Below are 20,567 nucleotides of genomic sequence, written 5' to 3' on the forward strand. Positions count from 1 at the left end.
TTTATAACCATAAATTAACTTTCCCAGAACGTTGCAGGGAGGTTTTTGTGTGACAGCCTAATTAGAATAGATCCATCACAAATGGTTATTTTTAAGTTTTATTTTCTTTCACACTTTTCATTATATATATATATTTTTTTTTAAATCAAATTTGATTGATTCATAAACATTGTAGGTTTATTGACAACAACAACTGACATTAGTGCAATACAGCATTTAATTAAAGGTTGAAATTAAGACCACACTGGATGCATTAATGAAAAGCCATGTCAAGCAGTGACCAAAAAACAATCTAATTGTTTTATAACTATTATAGGTGTACTTTCTACATGAACTTGACAGTACATGTTTAATTGAGACAAAATTACATATTTGTCTTCCCCTTTGCCTTTTACGTTCATATAAATATAAACATTTCGATACACATTTTAACATAAAATCTTGATATTTAAATCATATGTATTTTTTATTAAATATATACATATGAAACATTAAAAAATATATGTAAAAATACACAGTAATATATATTTATTTGTCCACTTCATAGATGTTGAATAGCAAGGATTTCTTTAAAAAAAAGAAAAGAAAAAAAACACTAAACAAAAAGCTACAAAAGGCACAAAGCTACAAAAGGAGTTGAAGCCAACAGATTTTTCTTATTTAAAATGTGCAGCCATTATTAATATGCAAGACCACAAAGTGGCACTGTGGGTATCTAGACAGCATTTACTCTTATGAACAATCCAAACATATTTCTGAAAATCATGCACAAGTATGAAAATGGTCCATTCACTTGGAGAAAAAAAGAAAAATCTGCAGAGGGCAATAATTCCACACAACTTTTGTAAACTTTATTACTTCAGTTTGTTAGGTGCGCTAACAAAATGTACATATGCTCACCAGCCCAGGCACTCTATGGAGATTATTATGGGTCTGTTTCCAAGACACAAAACTCTACTAGTCTACACTTGGACACAGTTACACAATCAACAGTGAATCTCAGTTAAAAGTTCCTTTTTGTTTTGGACAAGCTGCTACTCTAATAGTTATACAAATGTTCTTTATGAAGGAAACATTTTCCATTAATAAAACATTCTCTGTTACTGTGGTGGTTGTGCTGGTAAAATAACAAAAGGAGTAAGGCCTGATCATACATTTACACACACCCTGCCAAATCAATGTATAGACCAGAATGTTATTGCTGGTAGGCTTGCTTAATGAACAGGCAAAAGCAACATTATAGCAAAACATATAGTTTTATGATCCATATTATAAGATCCTTACTCCGTTAAGAATGTTTTTAATAAGGAAGGTCTTCCTCATTAAAATCAATGTGACTGATATGTATACCACATTCTCTATATATTAGGAAGATGGTATATGCAATCAATCACATTTTTACGGGATGTATTAATGGTAGAGTAGCACATTATTTATAACTGTACATAATGAAAAAAGCTTGTCCTCAGCATAAATAAATCCTTCTCAAACAAGGAACATAATATACACTACAATAAATAAATCGCATAAATATATCAGAGTGTAAATAAATGGTGTGAGGAGTTTGCCCTGGTATTAGGTAACCTATAAATGTGATTAACAATTTACTAAATTCTAAAATTGACCAGTTATAAAGACACACATTTAAAAAACAGAACAAACTTGCAGCATATCCCAAAAATCACACATTAACAACATGCTTAGATGGTGTGTGTGTGTGTGTGTGTGTGTGTGTGTGTGTGTGTGTGTGTGTGTGTGTGTGTGTGAGAGAGAGAGAGAGAGAGAGATACTGCAACTACAGTGACACCCATATTGGCCAAATTGAAGAAACAGCCACATTCAGTCAAGTTTCAATTATGTTACAAGTATAGAAATATGTTTTTGGTGTGCATAGAGAAGCTAAGGTCTAAGGTTAACAATACAGTAAAACTAAATACAAGACTTCCAAACACAGTAGGCTTCCAGAAACAGTAGGCTTTAAAAGGGATAGTTCACCCAAAAATGAAACTCTCTCATCATTAACACACCTTCATGCCATCCCAGATGTGTGACTTTCTCTCATCTGCTGAACACAAAGATTTTAAAAAAATATTTCACACCTTTAGGTCCATACAATGCAAGTGAATGGTGACCAGACCTTTCAAGCTCCAAAAATCACATAAAGTCCACATAAAAGTAGTCCATATGACTCCAGAGGTTTAATATCTTAAGCAATGTAATTACTTTGGGTGAGAAACAGAGTAATATTTCAATCCTTTTTTACTATAAATCTCCACTTTCACTTTCAGAATCTGAAAGTGGAGATTTATAGTAAAAAAAGTATTTAAATACTTCTGTTTCTCAATCACACCTATTATATAGCTTCTGAAGATATAGGTTTAACCACTGGAATTGTACGGATTACTTTTATGCAGCTGTATCTGATTTTTGGAGCTTGATGGTCTGGTCATCATTCACTTGCATTGAAAGGACCTAGAGAGCTGAGATTTTCTCCATTTAAAATCTTTGTGTTCAGCAGAAGATAATCATACATCTGGGATGGCATGAAGGTGAGTTAAAGATGAGAGAATTTGCATTTTTGTGTGAACTATTCCTTTAAGGTCAAACTGTTCACAGTAACAATAGTCAGCAGAGAAACATTTGATAAATTGAGCCTAATTTTGATCAACACAAGTAGATGATTTTTTTATATTATTGTTATGGCAGGACATTTAAACAACTTTTAAAACACTGCCATGAGTAACCATGTGACAGTTAAAAAGAGGGTGGTACCTTGATGTTACCAGATCTGGAGTTTTAAAAAGAAATCACATTCCGAATTGAATTCAGGACATTTTCTTCAGATGTTAATTTAAAAGTCAAGTGCACAATGCACGAACACTTGTGGTCATTTACGATCGTTGCTTGTCAGTCTGTACAATATGATCGCAGTAAGCTCTTGGGTTAAAGCCATGGCACAACATTTCTGATGCTGCCAGAACATCATTGTAGGGTCAAATTCATTGCGATGGCAAATTGGAGGTCATTGAATGTGTCACACTAAGCGATCAAAGACTGCACATTTTGCCCTATGACAAGATATATCTTTTACAATCCCTAAAATTTATTTCAGATGGCAAAATCGTGGCCAAAATTTGACAGTTTGAACCCGACTTAAGTTATCTATGAAAGACAGAAAGAACTGGTGGGAGGATATGGGATAAGATGTGATGTAGGCTGGTGCAGGCCCCAGGTCATAAAGGGTTCCTGCTGCTACACGTCTGTCCGACATTTAGGGAAGATGGGACCTCCTTCAAGCCTTCTCTTTCTTACTGCACACAGAAACAAAAGAGTTGATCACTCTATATAGTGTATATTAAAAAGTGATGTGATATAATAATGAATTTGATTGCAACAGTCTTTGCAAGCAAGAGATTCAACATTTGTAGATTCCAAAGTATTGAAAGTCGAAAACAATTAAAGGAATGGTTCACCCAAATAAAAGGAATAGTTTGTAGGGCTTCAGAAGACTTGGAATATAATACACAAGTCATATGGACTACTGTTATGGTGCCTTTTTGTCATTTTTAAGCTGGATAGCATCACTGGCTTTCACTGTATGGAAAAGAGAAGTGTGGACTTTTGCTAAATATTTAATTTTGTGTGCAACTGAAGATATGGGTATAACAATGAGAATAAGTAAAATGGTGAAATTTTAATTTTTGGGTGAACTATTTCTTAAGAAAAAGCTTGCATGCACAGTAAGCTAAGTAGAATTTTCAGTACTACTTTTGGAAATAGGTGAGTTGGTATCAGAATAGTCCATCTCAATGCAGAAGACAGCCAGACGAACAGCATGACAGAGTGCCAGATAAACTAAACAAGCAACAAATAAGCAAAGTCACAGAGACAGACAGAGTTTGGATTGCAAAAGGTGTCTCTCAGAGGGAGGGAAATGCAGCAGTAGTGGAGATCTTGAAACAGCTCATGGGAGCTTGAGGAACACCAGAGAAGCTCAAAAAGACCCAGAGAGCCTTATGTTGTTATGGAAAAGAAAATTACCATCTCATGTAATCTTAAAATATCACAAGGAGGGTAAAATGAGAGCGAAAATACAGTAGATAGCGCTCAGAGGAAGACTATGTGTTTACTTGGGTTTTGATGTAAACCTGAACTTTTTACAGAAGGCTCTTTCCAGCTCAGGGACTGACAGAGTGAATGTTATTGCACCATCTGTGTCCGACCGAACTAGACGAGCTGTAAAAACACATATGTGATAAACAACCTATTTTTGCACACAAAACCATCATAACCAGCACACAAACACACAGGCATGCATTTTTAATAAATATACAAACACTCAACCACCACTGTTAATCCTGAAAACACAAAGCATCTATCTCAGTGTGTGTGTGTGTGTGTGTGTGTGTGTGTGTGTGTGTGCATTTCCTACCAAGGTCGTTGTTGTTCATCACAGCATTAGATCCTCGCAAACGTGGGCCCTGCTGGGTGAAGTGGTACCCAAATTTCAGCAGAGTGGTGTTCTTCTCCAAAATGTTAGCTATCTCCATCTCCACCTTATTACCCAATGGCTGACTCTGCATTGCACATTCACACACAGACACAAATAATGGAGACTTACAAATTTTTTAGGACACACTTTAGTTAAGGAACTAAGATCTGAATTGATGAGCCACATTCAAAGCCATTGTTAAATAGCCATTATAGGCACACCTGTTACTGCACAGAAGTTGGACTCTATATCAATGTGCTATGTTGCTACAAATCATTAAAATGGGATAAACATACAGTTATGTTAATGAAGTACATGGTTGAAAAAAATATTTATCTTTTATATACAGTGGAATAAAAAGTATGTGAACCCTATGGAATTAGCTGTTTTTCTGCATTAATTGGGCATAAAATGTGATCTAATATTTATCAAAGTCACAAGTATAGACAAAAAACACGCTTAAGCTAACAACACAAACAATTATAATCTTTCATGTCTTTATTGAACACATCCGATTAAACATTCACAGTGCTTTGTAAAATGTAAACTCTTGGATTTAATTACTTGTCGATCCTCCTTTTGGCAGCAATAACCTCAGCCAAGCATTTACGGAAGCTGCGGATTAGACCTGCAAAATGTTCAGAAGGAATTTGGGGCATTCCAGACCCCAAAGCAGCAAAACAGCTCAGTTGGGATGATGTTTTCATGTTGGTATGAGGTGTACTTTTTACACCATATGTAGTGCCGTGTGTTCTTCCGAAACAATTCAATAGTTTCTTAAGTCCACAAAACATTTTCACAGTAGCATTGTAGAGTGTCAAGGTGGTCTATGGCAAACTTTAGATGTGCAGTAATGTTTTTGTTGAAAAGCAGCTGCTTCCTTCATGGTGTCCAGTCATGTACGCCATGCCTGTTTAATGATTTCTGTATAGTAAACTCATGAACAGAGATGTTAACCAGCTACCAAAGATTCCTTCAAGTCTCTAGAGTTCTTTTTTAACTTACTGAGCGTTCTGCAGTTTGCCCTTTCAGTCATCCTGGATGGACAACCACTTTTAGGGAGAGTAGTCACAGTAGTAAATCATTCCTTTTATTTGCAATTGGTCTATCTAGACAGATGAATATCTACGCTCTTCAAGATAACGTTATAACCCTTTCCAGCTTTACACAACGCAGCAATTCTTGATCGTAGTTCTTCTGAGATCTCTTAATTTCAAGGCATGGTCCACATCAGCAGATGTTTCTTGTGAAAAGCAAACTCAAAATGTTTGAGTGCAAAGTCAAAGTAGCTCTAACCCACACCTCCAATGTAATTTTATTAATTGGATGCCAGGTTTTCCAACTCCTGACTCTAATTAGCTTTTTGATGTCATTATCCTAGGAGTTCACATACTTTTTCCAACCGACCCTGTGAATGTTTGAATGATTAATTCAATATGTCAAAGAACAATACAATAATTTGGGTGTTAAAAAATATTGTGTTTGTTCATTATTGTAATTTAGATAAAGGCCAAACCAGATCTTACAAATTTAACCAAATGCAGGTAATCCCAAAGGGTTAAAAAAATGTTTGGCTTATTGCTGGTGCTGCCGTTTGATAAAAAGTTACTAAAGGTAACAAAATTATGCAAGAGCAGCATTACATTTATGCATTTGGCAGATGCTTTTATCCAAACCATTCAATGTATACATTGTATTAGCTTAGGTGTTCCCTGGGAATCGAACACATAATCTTGCCGTTGCTAGCGCCATGCTCTACCAGCTTAGCTACAACAACATCAAATTGTTATCTCTTACCGCCATCTTCAGTTGGCTTCAGTTTTGTTATTTTTAAATAAAAATATTACAAGTACAACAATGAGCATCTTTAACTACATATTCTCACAGAAACAATTCTTGGTTCATTCATGACGACATTGATGTGCAATTGTAGTGTGCTCCCTTAAAACGCAGTTCGCTTTCCAACAAAAGTGAATAACTGCATCTGTAAAAGTAAAAGACTCATGTGCTGTGTTCCATGTTTTCTAAAATCACACAACAGATTTATGTGAGGAACTGACCGAAATTGAAAATTCTCAGATTTTGACTTTCCAACTAACAAAATATTGAAATTTTCAATTTAGTTCAGTTTGTGCCTATAAACGTTGAGGGTAAACATTTTGTAACATGTTCGCATACATTTTTATTTATAAAAGGACAACTTGGCTGTTGTTCTTTCTTTTATCATTTAATTTTGTTTCATGAACGAAGCAATTTAACATGAAGTTAACACTAACAAGGTTAAATGGGTTACAACACCAAATATTTTTGTGTGAAAACATTAGCTAAAATGTGAATAACATTTTAACATGCTGGGAAAAAACACTATTTGCATATTTAAGCAGCCTCTGAACTTAAACCACAAAATTTATTTTCTACAACTTTTTGTATTTAAAAATATTTTCATTGATAAAACCAATAACATGAAATCAAGGGACAAACATTCTTTTAAAATTATTAAAATTATTAATATTAATTTTGTTTTGCTTTTGCACTAATGCTTTTATTAAAAATAAGTACAAAATAAATACACAAATTAATGTACATGTCATAGAAGTGTTGTACCAGATGAAGGAAACAAGGATTTTTTTCAGGCAATTAACAATTTCAAATATATTTTCTAAAGAATTTGCAAAACAGAGTCAAGCTAATTCATATCATTAAAGGTTAGGTTATAAAATTATATATATATGTATTATTATTATTTTTTTAATTTTTATTTAATTGTATTTTTTTCCCCCGCTATTTGAAAGCTTTTTCATAACTAAAATTGTCAAACGTTTGTCAACATATTTTGATATTGACCCAAATGTTGTCAGAAATAATCTATTTTGTTGGGCACAAAACTTTCTTTACAGAAGGGGGCACTAGATGGCTCACAAAACTGCTTTCATCTGCTTTGATCTGCATTCAGATTATTCAAAACATTTTACATCTCATACAATTTTTTCACTCTGGAGAGTATATATATATATATATTTTTTTTTATTATTTTTTTAAATCCTCCAGTAACACTTGATTGTGATTGGCCCATTCTGAACAGCAGAGCCAAAAGTAACAGATGCCACGTGACAGCGTCTATGCCCTGCCTGCTTCAGCAGTGGTCTAGTTTTCTATCGTAGTGTTTTTCCGAAAATAAACAAAAACATTTCATTTAAAAAAATTTAAGCAACGTATTTTAAAGGAGACCTATTATGCCCCTTTTTACAAGATGTAATATAAGTCTCAGGTGTCTCCAGAATGTGTCTAAAGTTTCAGCTCAAAATACCCAACGGATCATTTATTATACCATGTTGTATACGCCTCTTTTTGAGTGGAATCAAAAATCCGCTGTTTTCGTGTGTGTCTCTTTAAATGCAAATGAGCTGCTGAACCCCGCCTGGACATACCTATGGTCTCTGTGAATACAATCAGAGACAATGGTAACTTTAGCTGCATTAGCCGTGGAATCATCTAAAAAGCACATTTGGAAAGGCGATTTGCAACCATTCACAAAATATAAAGTGTGATACTTCCATCTTCAGGATATAAAGCTGGAACATGAAAAGTTGGTACTGATTCATGCTTGAGAATAATTTTTTTTGAAAATCCTGCTTTATACTGACACTCATTCACAAAGCAGTCTGGTGTAAAATGATTTGCACAAACATACACAAATTTTTGTATGTATTGGGGCACATTTCTTTCAAAAACAAAACTTGTCCACTGCATCTTCAGTGGCTCTGATGCCGGGAGTACATGAAGACTCTTATGTTCACTTTTACAGCCAACAACAGATCACTTATGAAGCTTACGAAGCCGAGACATTATTCTTCTCACTGTATCTGCTCCAGTATGGAAGAAAATGGCGGACAGTGTAGATCACTCAGGGGAGGATCTATGATAATAGGGTGGAGTCAGTCACCAGTCGTGGGCGAGGCTTGCTCTAACGTGACGTCACGTTAGAGCAGAAACGAAAACCATTCATTTTAACACTGTTAAACACACTGTTTTTGATGAATAGAAATATAAGAAAGACGAGTGGGTGGACTTTTAACATTGTAGGGTGGGTGTGTACACACACTGCTGACGCACATTTATGTACAAACGCCATGTAAAAGAGAATTTTGCATAATATGGCACCTTTAAGATTTTCTATAATTCAAGAAATTTTTAAGCACCTCTTGGTCAAAATTGCTATTTTCAAGGGTTTTCCAGGACTTAAATTTGAAAAAGCCAAATTCATGTACTTCAAGAACCTTGTATGAACCCTGACATTGTGTGTGTGAACATACCTGGTTGTCAATCTTGAGTTCCTGTAGTGTAGTGTTGCTCTTTAAGGATTCCACGAGTGTCAGAATTCCAGCTCCAGTAATGAAGTTTGACTCAACGTTTAGACTCTTCAGAGTGGTGTTCACTTTCAGCATGTCTGCTAGTGCCTGACAGCCAAACAGCATTACAAGCCATACATTTTCTAATTAGCCAGTGACAATTACAGGAAATAAATTGCATAGAACTTTGAGAGTGAGTCTATTTCTTTGTACAACTCACATAGGCTACAGGATCGTTACTTCTGGTGCCAACAATGCTCAAGCGTTCCACAACACTGTTTTCTTTAAGCGCTTCAGCATATGCTTTCAAAGTTGGGATTGGAATATTCTATGGATCATCGCACAAAACAAGAGGAGGAGACATAACTTGGGGAATTTTCATTTGGGAAATATATAGACTGACAAATAAAGATACAAAATATACACTGCCCTGCAAACAGAAGAAAACTATTATAGTCTCACATTTGGCTGGACAACCATTTTTAGCAGGTTCAGTATAGTTGTAGTTAGTGCATTTTAGGGCAGTAAAAGTGAAAGTGGCACCTTGATGTTGTTTAGGTTAATTTCAAGCATATCAGGATCATTGCTTTTGATCCTCTGCAGTGTTTCTTCAACATCTGTGTCATTGGGTTCCTCATCTGGCACTTGCTTATACTGAGTACACTGGATTACACCTGTGTATATAATACAAAACTGAATTACACCAAACAATACGCTTAGAGTACATCAGGTTATACCTAAAACATATCTGAACACTTAAGACACACAATGTATGAATGTCATTGCATTACGTAGCAAAATATCAAACCAAGAGGAATTCATATTAAAGAAATATAGCACAAGCACATTTTGTGCAAAACATAAAAATAAAAAAGGACAGGATCACAGTTGTATGTACGTACTGTAAAAGGTTTTCACTTACTGTTTAAGCCTTGTTTGTTGACAATATTACTGCTGGCCAATGCTCCATAATACTGTTGATTACTCATCAGTGTGTGCATGCCCAAAATAGCTGAAGCAAGAGAAAGAGATTTTCTAATTAGAGAGAAAACAGAATAAGATGAATGAACAAGGAAAGAGGTTAAAGGGGCCAAATTCTTCACTTAGTATTTTCATTTTTTCCTTATGTTCTTTTATAATTGTTAGTTAAGGTTTCTTGCACCATAACCAGTCATAGTTAGGATTCACAACACTGTCCACCCATTCTCTCACTCTTAAAAGGAACGTTCCAGGTTCAATACATGTTAAGCTCAATCAACAGCATGTGGTATAATGTTGATTAGCACAAAATTTACTTAACTCTTCCCTTCTTTTCTTTTAAAAAAAACAAAAAAAGCAAAAAAAAAAAATAATAAAATAAAACAATATAAAAATGTAATCAAGGTTACAGTGAGGCACTTAGAATGGAAGTGAATGGGGCCAATTTTTAAAAGGGTTAAAAAGGCAGAAATTTCAGGCTTAACATTTTATAAAAGTACTTACATTTATTCTTCTGTTAAAACTTGTGTATTATTTGAGCTGTAAAAATGTTTATATTGTGATTTTTTAATGATGTTTTAGGGCTTACCCATTACGTTGTCATGGAAACAAATTAGTAAAATTAACTATAACTTTACACAGAAAAGGGAAGGGAATTTATCACACTAAATTCACGTTATCACACATATTGTTTCCGTATTGTGGATATACTTTTGAAACAGTGAGTATTTTAATGTTTACAGATTGGCCCCATTCACTTCCATTGTAAGTGCCTCACTGTAACCCAGATTTTTGCTTTTTTTTAAAGAAAAGAAGTGACAAGTCCAAATGTTGACTACCACAAATTCTGCCACAATTGCTGTCAACTGAGCTTAACTTGTATATTCATGGAATAGTCCTTTAAGTCACATTCACACAAAGTGACAGTCTCATTCATTTTCAATAAGCACTGGTGACATCCTGCGACAATAGCAACAGCAACCATTGGTGACTAGATGATGCGGAGGAGAAGTTAACCTATAGATACGCACCCCCTTTTTGAGCACAAACCATCAAAATGACATACCTGAACTTAAATGTTTGGATTTACTGGACCCTTTGGAGTATGTACACAGTTGTAGTATCCTTTGAAAGAAGACACTTTGGGCTTTATTTCCCAAGTTTCAGAGTTAATATATGTTCTTATTTTTTATAAAGTTTATAGTAATGGAAATATTTTTTGCTGAACATGTTTTTATAATCTAAAAAAAAAAACAATAATAAAAGTACCAAGACAACCCAGAAATACAATGTTCTCAAAGCCACAAATCTAAAGAAGTTACGTTTCAAATTTGAAGTTGATCTAACAAAAAATGAGGTTCCTGCAAGCTTTTTTTCTCGAAAAATCACTGCCGGTATACAGAGTAAAATTAAGGCTCCACCTTTCAAGACGACACAAAATCTGACTGCACTGCTAGGCTATTATGAATAAAACTACGCCACATTTTTAAAAATGAAAAATGTAATATAATATACAGTTTTACAATATGAATGCTGCTCAGATTGCATAGTTTGTTGATGAACGATGATGAAGGGTAAATCTTTCAGGTGAGATCTCATGTAAACAATGGAGAATATATCAATATTTCATTATTATTTTATGGACAAAAAGTGCCATTGGATGTTTTTCAATGAATGCTTGAAGTGTGGTGAACTGGATTCATCCGGCGATCACGTTTTTAAAAGGTATGAAGTCCCGTTTTGATATTGCATGTTTTCATTTGTACTCCTGGCACAAATAACTAAATTGCTGTTTCTGAAGCATTGATATCGTGAAACAGAGATCGGATATCAATGTTGAACCCTTAGACCTTTGTAAAGATGTATAATTTGTTAACATTAATTACATTTATAGATGGCAAATTATATATTAAATGTAAGCAGAGTGACGTCACTACCGTGTGCGGGGGGGGGGGGTTGCGTATAAAAGGTTTTGTGAGTAAAATGATCATTTTTAGCAACAAGAAAATCAATTCCTTGTCAAATTAGAATATCTTAGTTTTACTAGCAATTTGTCTCAACTGTGATCACACTTTTACAAGATATGGCCAGCTGTGCAGTCCACCAAAAAGGTAAGAACAACAGCGGTAGACACACCCACCAGCGACATGCAGTACAAGGTCTAGCAATATCAAGCGATAATGTTGCTGCATGTGTGAACAGGGGTTTAGAATTAAACATGCTGTTTTTGCTTTTGTACCGTTGGCCTATTGTTTTTTTTTTTTTTATTGTACCTTTAAGAGAATAATCCACCTAAAAATTTAAATTCTGTCATAATTCATGTTGTTCCAAACCTGTATGACTTTCATATGTGGAACACAAATGGAGATGTTTTAATGACTATACCATTCAGTCTATTTAATACAAAACTGCCATTGATAGCAACTCACTTTAATACTTAAAAATGGACACAAAGACATCATGAAAAGTAGACCATGTATTCTGAAGACATACGATAGGTTTTGTTGAGAAACAACTCAAAATGTAAGTAATTTTCAGTAAAAGTCTTGACATCTGTTGCACATTTTTGAGTTTAGACAGAAGCTCATTCACAGTTGCAAGCATGTGTAACTAATCACATTTTGGAGCCACATTTTTATTTTTGGGAGAACTACTCTTACAATGATAATGATAAAAGAGATCATTTTTATAATCAGCTTGAACTTCCTATTATCATTTGTCAGGGAGAGGAAAGTTGCTGAATAATTCAGTTGCTGAATAGAGGGTTGTATAGTAGCTAAAGCTCATGGCTAGAAATTGTAAGGTTGTTGGTTTGAGCCTCATAAGAAGCACCACTGTGCCCTTGAGCACAATGGTTTCCATGATATGAACCCTTTAATACGGAATGAGAAATCAACACTGAAGACAGCAGGCTTAGATTAATTCAATTCCATAACTCAATAGATAGCTCACATTTACCTGAGCAAATTACTTCAAGCAGAAATGCATTCTAATGCATGATGTTGCACTACTGAACATCAAAAAAGGACACCAAAACATCTTAATAGGGAGCTGAGCTATGAACAGGAGAGTCTGGCATCTAAAGCTACATCTGATTGTTGACTCGGGGCCAAAGACAACTGAAATAACCTCATTCCCGTATGAAGCACTGATCTGCCTGTACATAAAAGCTGGAGTTCAGAGTTTTTAAAGTTGCTGCTTTTGCAACATGATCCAGAAGAAATAAACAACGGACCTAATTTTTAGGGAAACCTCTCCATCAAGCTAAATAAGATTTAGTGGCTGAGGGTCGAGAGTTGTTTTTAGCCAGCAGAAAGACGCTGTTCCCCTTTTTTGGTAGCCATGCATGTTTAGCACATTGATGAGTCACTGTTATAAAAAAAAACCCAATAAACTTGCAGTGGTGGTCTCAGGAATCGCTTTATGCAAACTACATTTAAAGGGATAGTTCACTCAAAAAGAATGATTTTCTGTCTTCAATGGAACACAATAGGACACATTTTGAAGAATGTTTAGCATACAGCAACCAGGGATTGTCAAGATGCAAAAAAGGAAAAATAGCACCATACAAGTAGTCCATATTGCTTAAACAGAAGAGATCAACCCTTCTGAAGCCAAAGACTGAAATTTAAGTCACTATTCACTGAAAATTTGCCCATTTCCACCATAGCACTCAAATCTCATTCACACTTCCACATATTCATACTTGATATGCAGGGTTTGAACATGCACGTACACAAATGATGATTGAGAATACAGTGGAGTGGCTATAATATTCCTTCAGAAGACTTATTATAGTGCATGATTCATAGGGACTATTTAAATGGCACTTTTATGTCTTTTCTGGAGCTTGACAGTTCTGGTCTCAGTATGCTTTCACTGTATGGGAAAGCAGTGTGAACATTACTTAGAAAGACAGTCAGAAAGACAGGGGAGGGGGGGTGAACTATTCCTTTAAGTCATCATGCAGATCACATAATATGCTAAACATTTCCCGCAAATACTGAACAAACGTTTGAGAAGCATTCTGTAAATGTTAGAGTGGCATGCAAGGTTGCAGATAAACCTACTGGATAGATCTGTGGCTTAGACATGGTCGAGGAGGATTGTGTGAGAGAACGAGGGATGAAGGATGAAGATGTGAAAATGGAAGAGTGGAGATGACTGGAGAACAAAATGTACTGTACACAGTAAGAGATGAATGGAATAAATCAATGAGATTATCAATGAAATTACAAATGGAGTCAGTAATGTTAATTAATATTGGCATGCAGTCATTTACCACAGTAAATAATTTTTGGCATATACTTAGTTTGAGAAAACATGCAAAAAATGGTGTTTACAGTAATGCACTGCAATGGTGTTGTGTGACAGAATCGCTTGATAACCTTGTCTGTGATAAGTGAAAGTACTGTGCAAAAGTTTAAGGCTGTTGTGAAAAATGTTGTATTGTGAGGAACATTTTCAAAAAGAATGCTATGAATACATTTTATTTATCAATTAACTTAAAAGTACATCAAAGCGCAGTTTCAGCGGTAATCAACAGCATCCCACAAATGTGGTCCAAAGAGCTTAACATGTTTTGAACATGGAACATTTCTTAAACTGCTCTGAACTTATCCAGTTCCAGTTATAAACTATTGATAAGTGTCCAAAGCTGGGCATACAGTACAAGTCTGTGAGCAGTACTTTCATGAGCTTAAAGGAATAGTTCAACCAAAAATGTAAGTTTGCTGATAATTTACTTACACTCAGGCCATCCAAGATGTATCTGAGTTTCTTTCTTCATCAAAACAGAATTTAAGATTTTTAGTTTTTCATTTCTGGCCTCCTCCTTTAAACAACGCAAGTGAATGTACTAAATTTTTTGACAGTCCAAAATGCATATTTAGGGTGCATCAAAATAATCCACACGACTCCAGTCGGCAAATAAAGTTCTTCTGAACCCAAACGATTCATTATTTTTAGAAACAAACCAATACTTCTACTTTTTAACTACAAATGTTCGCTTCCGTACATCTCTGTGATGCACGCTCATGAGAGGGATAACGTAAGCTCATTGGTAAGTTTCCACGTCACGTGGATGAGGCAGGAAGTGCTTCAGTGTTTACAAGAGGAGAGCTGTACAAAAGTTGAATCGTCTTTACTGTAGATTTGTATTTGTATAAGTGTATTGTTCAAAGGGATCCTCGATTTCATATACATGATAATGAGCGACTGAAGCTCTGATTATCGCGCTGAACCTGGATATCAGTACACCCCTATATACTCTCAAATATTGGAGGGTGTGCAGTGAACATTTTACCCCTGAGGATTTCAGACCATCGGAAGAAACAAAGGGTTGATATCTGAATTCATCGGCTGTGCCCGTGATGTTTTTCCACCAAACTCAGGTATGTGTGAAACCTTTGCCATTGTCACACCTCCCTCAGCGCGCCGCTTCTCATCACCAGATTTCTAAATTCACCGCACCTACACTCCATTCACTCGCTCATCACTGACTGCATAAATAACTCAACCTTCACACTGTCAAGTCTCACACAAAGGACTCGCAGTGTTTATTTACCCATCTGTATTTGTTCTTTATCTTCGTCGATATCGGTTTAGAGCTTACTCTGTTATTTTGCCGGTTACCTTTCTTCAGTTTGTGAAGCTTCTCTTCTGTGATATCACCTGTACCATTGATCTCACGGTGTAAACCCTGTAAATCTAAGTAAATGCTCACACACTTGTTTTCACTAACTACAATTTGTGTGGCTTTAATTCCTGATTGTCATATAGCCTATATGTTTCTGCTAAATAAAAAGCACAAGTAGATAACGCAATGGCATTGCTCCGAAATAAAGGATGGTTATAAACTACAGTAATGTTTTTTTATTATTATTTTATATTGTTTTGGACTGTTTTGGTTTGTGAATGGCACTTGGTCTGGGGTCTGTGCAAGTTTCTTTTGTAAACAATTACACGCTTCCTGCCTCCTCCTCTACGTGACCTTACCAACAAGCTAAGGTCATACCTCTCGTGAGCGTGCGTCAGAGATGTACGGAAGCGAACATTTGTAGATAAAAAGTAGAAGTATTGTTTTGTTTCTAAAAATAATGAATCGTTTCGGTTCAGAAGAACTTTATTTGTTGACTGGAGTCGTGTGGATTATTTTGATGCACCCTAAATATGCATTTTGGACTGTCAAAAAATGGAGTACATTCACTTGCATTGTTTGAAGGAGAGCGCCTGAAATGAAATCCGATTTGATGAAGAAAGAAACTCTTAACTCCAAGATATATCTTGGATAGCCTGAGTGTGAGTACATTATCAGCAAATTTAGAATTTTTGGGTGAACTGTTCCTTTAAGTGTTTTGGTGGTGTGTATACTGTTTGAGATGACTGTTCGTATTACCAGCTATATCACACAGTTCTGCATCAGTGGCACTAGATAACGCCTCCTCTAGTTCAGGCTCCAGATTGACGTCTTCCAGGATAGGATCAACAACTTTTGTTTTAGGTACCCAAACATTTCCTAAATACACACAAATACACACATAAACAGAGAGGAAGGGCAAAGAAAACAAAGACAGTGCCAAACCACCTGAATAAATACACGTTCAGGATTCCTTCTTGACAAAAATCAATCCTTGTTCTCAGACAGATGAAAATTGAAATACACTCTCACCTCTCTTCTCACCAGTGTAGGGAACAAGATCATCCCGGTCTGGATGTTCCTTAGCCTGTTTCTCCAGGTGAGCTACCAGGTTATCTCTCTGGAATGTTCCAGTTGGAGCTTTCTTAGTTTGATCCCTCTGTCTGAATGCCGCCGGCAGCAAAGCATTCTAAAATCCACATAATTCATACTACATTATTGCTCATATTAAACTTTGAAAACAAAGCAGAATGTAATAGTATTTTATGGTATTAGTTTATGGTAACATTAACTTACCATTTGTAAAATATTCTTTATTTTTTTTAGTCATTTAATTTAGTTTCTAATAGGGCTGGAATATAGAAGCCTTATAAAAAGTCCTGTGGTGGTACCAAGATGGAATAATGGTATCAGAGGGTAATACCATGGTACTACTGAATGATTACTATTTCAATATTAATAATATCATGACAGCTGTATTATTGCGATACCATGTCCACATTTTCTTTTTACCTTGGTTCTTGTTTTTAAGTGTTGGTGTATGTATTGTTACACTTACATTTCCAGGTACAATGGTAAAAGACGGTTTAACATTCATTATATTTAGAGAATGATGCAATTTGGACAATCAGAATCAAGTATTCCAGAGAGTGTAATATGTAATAACATTCTTCTACACTAGGGCCTATCATCCCATAGTTAAATATCAAAGGGCGATGTGTATGTGCCATATATATATATATATATATACACACACACACATCCACTACATGTGATGACAGCATCCAGAACACACTGCACTTCACAGAGAACTTTATGAGGTACCGAAATATAGTTAATTCTTAGTGCAGATACAGGAGACTAGAGGATTCATTAAAAAGTGACATTTAAAAAAGATTTTAAAAAGTCATTTAAAAAGAGTTTTCCACAACTTAATTTTTAGTACTATTTGGCGTTTCAGGAGAAGGCTTTGCTTTGAGTGGGGAATATTTATTTAGTTTGAATTGAACAGATTAACTTTGGTCAGAATTTATGGTAAACTTCATCTGCACCTCTGGCTGAACATCTCAGTTTGGAAGCAGAAATTCTCTTTTCCCTTCTCTGTTGCTAGACATTTATCCTGCTTCTGTCTCTAAATCTGTCGAGAAGTGCTTAGATGCTGGAGCTAAACCTGATTCCTGAAGAGCAAATATAAATCTGTGGTCTGAAAAAAAACCAGCATTGCTTTACACCATTACATTCTCCAAGAAAAACTGTTACAACTCCGTTCTCTCAAGCAAATCATTGTAAAACAAAATCCTTTCAAATACACAAACAAATTCCACTGCAATGCAGCAGTATTCTAAAACAAAAGTAAAACAAAAACTACTGTAACAAACATACCATTAAGAAATCACCACTATAAAAACAACAGTCCAGTCAAACAAAAACCTATATATAACAGCTAAACACTATAAACAGTCCAGTCACACAATCGCCACAGCAATACAGCAGTCTTCTCGAACAAAAAAATGCCTCAGAAAACACCACTGTAACAAACAGACCATTAAAAACACCACTATAAAACAACAAACACCTGTATAAAACAGCCCAGTCAAACACCACTACAAACACAGTCCAGTCACACAATCGCCACCGCAATACAGCAGTCTTCTCATACAAACACAAAAGAAAATAAAGTCCAATAAATAAAGCACTGTAAAAACCGGACCAATCAAATGAACACTATTGTGATCCAACTCAAACACCACTATAAAACAACAGCACAGTCAAACACAAACCACTATAAAACAACAGACCAATCAATCAAACACCATTAAAAACAACATTCCAATCAAACAAACACCACTATAAAACAAGTCAAACAAATACCTCCTCAAACAAAAAACACACTGGTGCAACAAAGTCCTATCAAATAAACACCATGGAAATAGGTCCCTAAAAATACTACTGTCACACACCATACTTGTCTAAAAACAATCTTTGATGCCAATAGGTAGTGTTCATGAGTAACATTTAGAAAATGTTGAAGTAGCGATGACTGATGGTGTGCAGCTGTACTTAAAATCCTAATTACCAAATATGCAAAAGAGAAAGCAGAGATTTTAAAAACAACTGTAATTACTGACCAGAGGTTTGGCAAAACTTTTCGAACTTGAATTTACTTTTCAATGACTGCAACATTATGGAGTAAATGGACAGTATGTACATTTTAAAAACTATACAAGTACATTTTAAAATGCTTTAAAACATACACTATGTAATAATAGTTTCCATGGTGAATCCATAGTTTTTGTTAGTTCATATGTAGATGTTAATAGATGATTAATAATTTCTTTTATATGGTGTTAGTGTTTATTAACATGTAATTAATATCAAAACGTATTCCGAAAACACGTATTTAAGTGTCTGGGGGATTTATAGATCCAGTAGATCCAATTGGAGATTATAAAGTATTAAATGCTTTTATAATTTAAACACACTCACATCAGGATCGAGCTCTTCAAGTTCATCTTCGAGTCTCCTGAGCTCTTCCTCGCTGAGTTTCTGCAGGAGCTCATCCTCGTCCACATCCCTGTACTTCTCCATCTCCTTATGGAACATGATCAACAAGATAAAGGGAAGAAAGAGACCGAAGGAAAGAGAAAGGGCAGACCGACAGGAACAGTTGAGCCCCGTGACCACAGGACCTGGCTGAAGACAAGCAAGATAGATCAATTATTAGGCAAAACCTTATCATTTCAACTTAACCACACAGAAAATAAGTCCAAAGGGGTTTATGTTGATTAATTATGCCCTTAGTGACCATCAAGAAATGGGCTTCTACAGCCTTCAAGTGGATTTTTTTCTGGACACAGTGTAAGCCTATGGGCTCATAGAATTGAAGTCACTAATCACACAACTCAGTTTAATGCGGGACTAGCTGGTATATGCCCCACCATTTACAGTGGACCCAAAACCTATTTAGACACTTAAGTCAAACTTATTGCATTAGATAACAAATGTGGCATATATATACTTTTAAGTGTGGCATCCAAAGGCTTTTTGGGGGTCACTGCATACCCTCTTTAAACACAACAAAAAATACAAGAGACAAAATGACATGGTTTGAAATACATAACATCTTGAACATCAGATATATAGACTAATTTATTTGAAAATCTAACGTTGTTGAGGAGAAAACCCTTGACAGATGGAGGCATGGAGTCCATTAGATCGTGTTCATTGTCCTTGGTGCATCCATTAGACAAGGACATTGACCAGCAAACTTTAAAGCAACCACCATACTCTAAAACGCAAATTTATTACTAACATACTTAGGAGTTGGAGCACCTACTTTAGGTTTTCCTAACCAATAAATGAGTTATTATATACACATTTCCAGTTCATCATACTAATTGCATTTCCACTTCAGTTACAAAAACTAATGTTCTCTTAAAATAAGAAGTACTTCAGACTAGCCAGGCAAGATCAGATACATAATAGGCTACATCACTTCTTGTCCACATTACTTAACAAATTTAAATATTTTTTAGTAATTCGTTAAAAAAAGTAAGCAATAAAATTCTACTGTCAAGCCACACAATTTATTATATATCATATATTATTTGATCGGAGCTTTATCTGCTCTGACAAAAAGTATCTTTGCATTAGACATGGCTTTAAGGAGTGATTAAGAAAATAAAGCATGTTATCATTCTCACTTACTTCAGTCAGCGCTTATACCAGACTATATATAGCGCATGTGACAGCTGAATAGTTTGACCAGATATGGTTCCTTTTCTGAGCAGCTAATTCACACAAATGTGCTGCCGCCTCAAACAATGACTTCCCAACTCCACGGTTCATAGAAGTAAAACGATTTAAATGGCGAAAAAAGTTCGCATATTAAAATATGTTCCTCCTCGAGCCTACTTTCAACTCGTTAAATGTATGTAGTCGGTTGCGATCAAAGCGCTTCTATAAACGCGTTGCAGATTTTTGCCCCGCCCCCTGGCGCGGTCCCACCTATCAAATGACGTCATAAAGACAGTCCACCAATCAGCGGCTTTTATCAGCGTGGAACTCTACACAACTCTATGACATTTTGCAGTCCTTGGATTCGCTTCTC

At 35.4% G+C, this 20,567-nt stretch overlaps 1 protein-coding gene across 4 annotated transcripts; it reads right to left on the minus strand.

Annotated features, from left to right (window-relative positions):
- Window positions 1-257: 257 nt before the first annotated feature.
- Window positions 258-20,408, minus strand: LOC127643468 (tropomodulin-1-like). Of its 4 annotated transcripts, none has more exons than XM_052126255.1 (11): window positions 20,165-20,408; window positions 18,944-19,146; window positions 16,490-16,646; window positions 16,217-16,336; window positions 9,764-9,853; window positions 9,385-9,515; window positions 9,062-9,169; window positions 8,806-8,949; window positions 4,433-4,577; window positions 3,769-3,855; window positions 258-3,311 (listed from the first exon to the last, which is right to left on the minus strand). In XM_052126255.1, the coding sequence occupies exons 2-11, from the start codon at window positions 19,058-19,060 to the stop codon at window positions 3,253-3,255; spliced, it is 1,158 nt and encodes a 385-aa protein (XP_051982215.1). In that variant the 5' UTR covers window positions 19,061-19,146; window positions 20,165-20,408; the 3' UTR covers window positions 258-3,252. The 4 variants fall into 4 exon arrangements, with proteins under 4 accessions (XP_051982215.1, XP_051982214.1, XP_051982216.1 ...); XM_052126254.1 differs by having other exon boundaries at window positions 18,944-19,150; XM_052126256.1 differs by lacking the exon at window positions 3,769-3,855 and adding an exon at window positions 4,131-4,236 and having other exon boundaries at window positions 18,944-19,150.
- Between the last annotated feature and the right edge of the window lie 159 nt (window positions 20,409-20,567).

This window comes from Xyrauchen texanus, chromosome 5 (assembly GCF_025860055.1).
Source record: "Xyrauchen texanus isolate HMW12.3.18 chromosome 5, RBS_HiC_50CHRs, whole genome shotgun sequence".
Lineage (NCBI taxonomy): Eukaryota > Metazoa > Chordata > Actinopteri > Cypriniformes > Catostomidae > Xyrauchen > Xyrauchen texanus.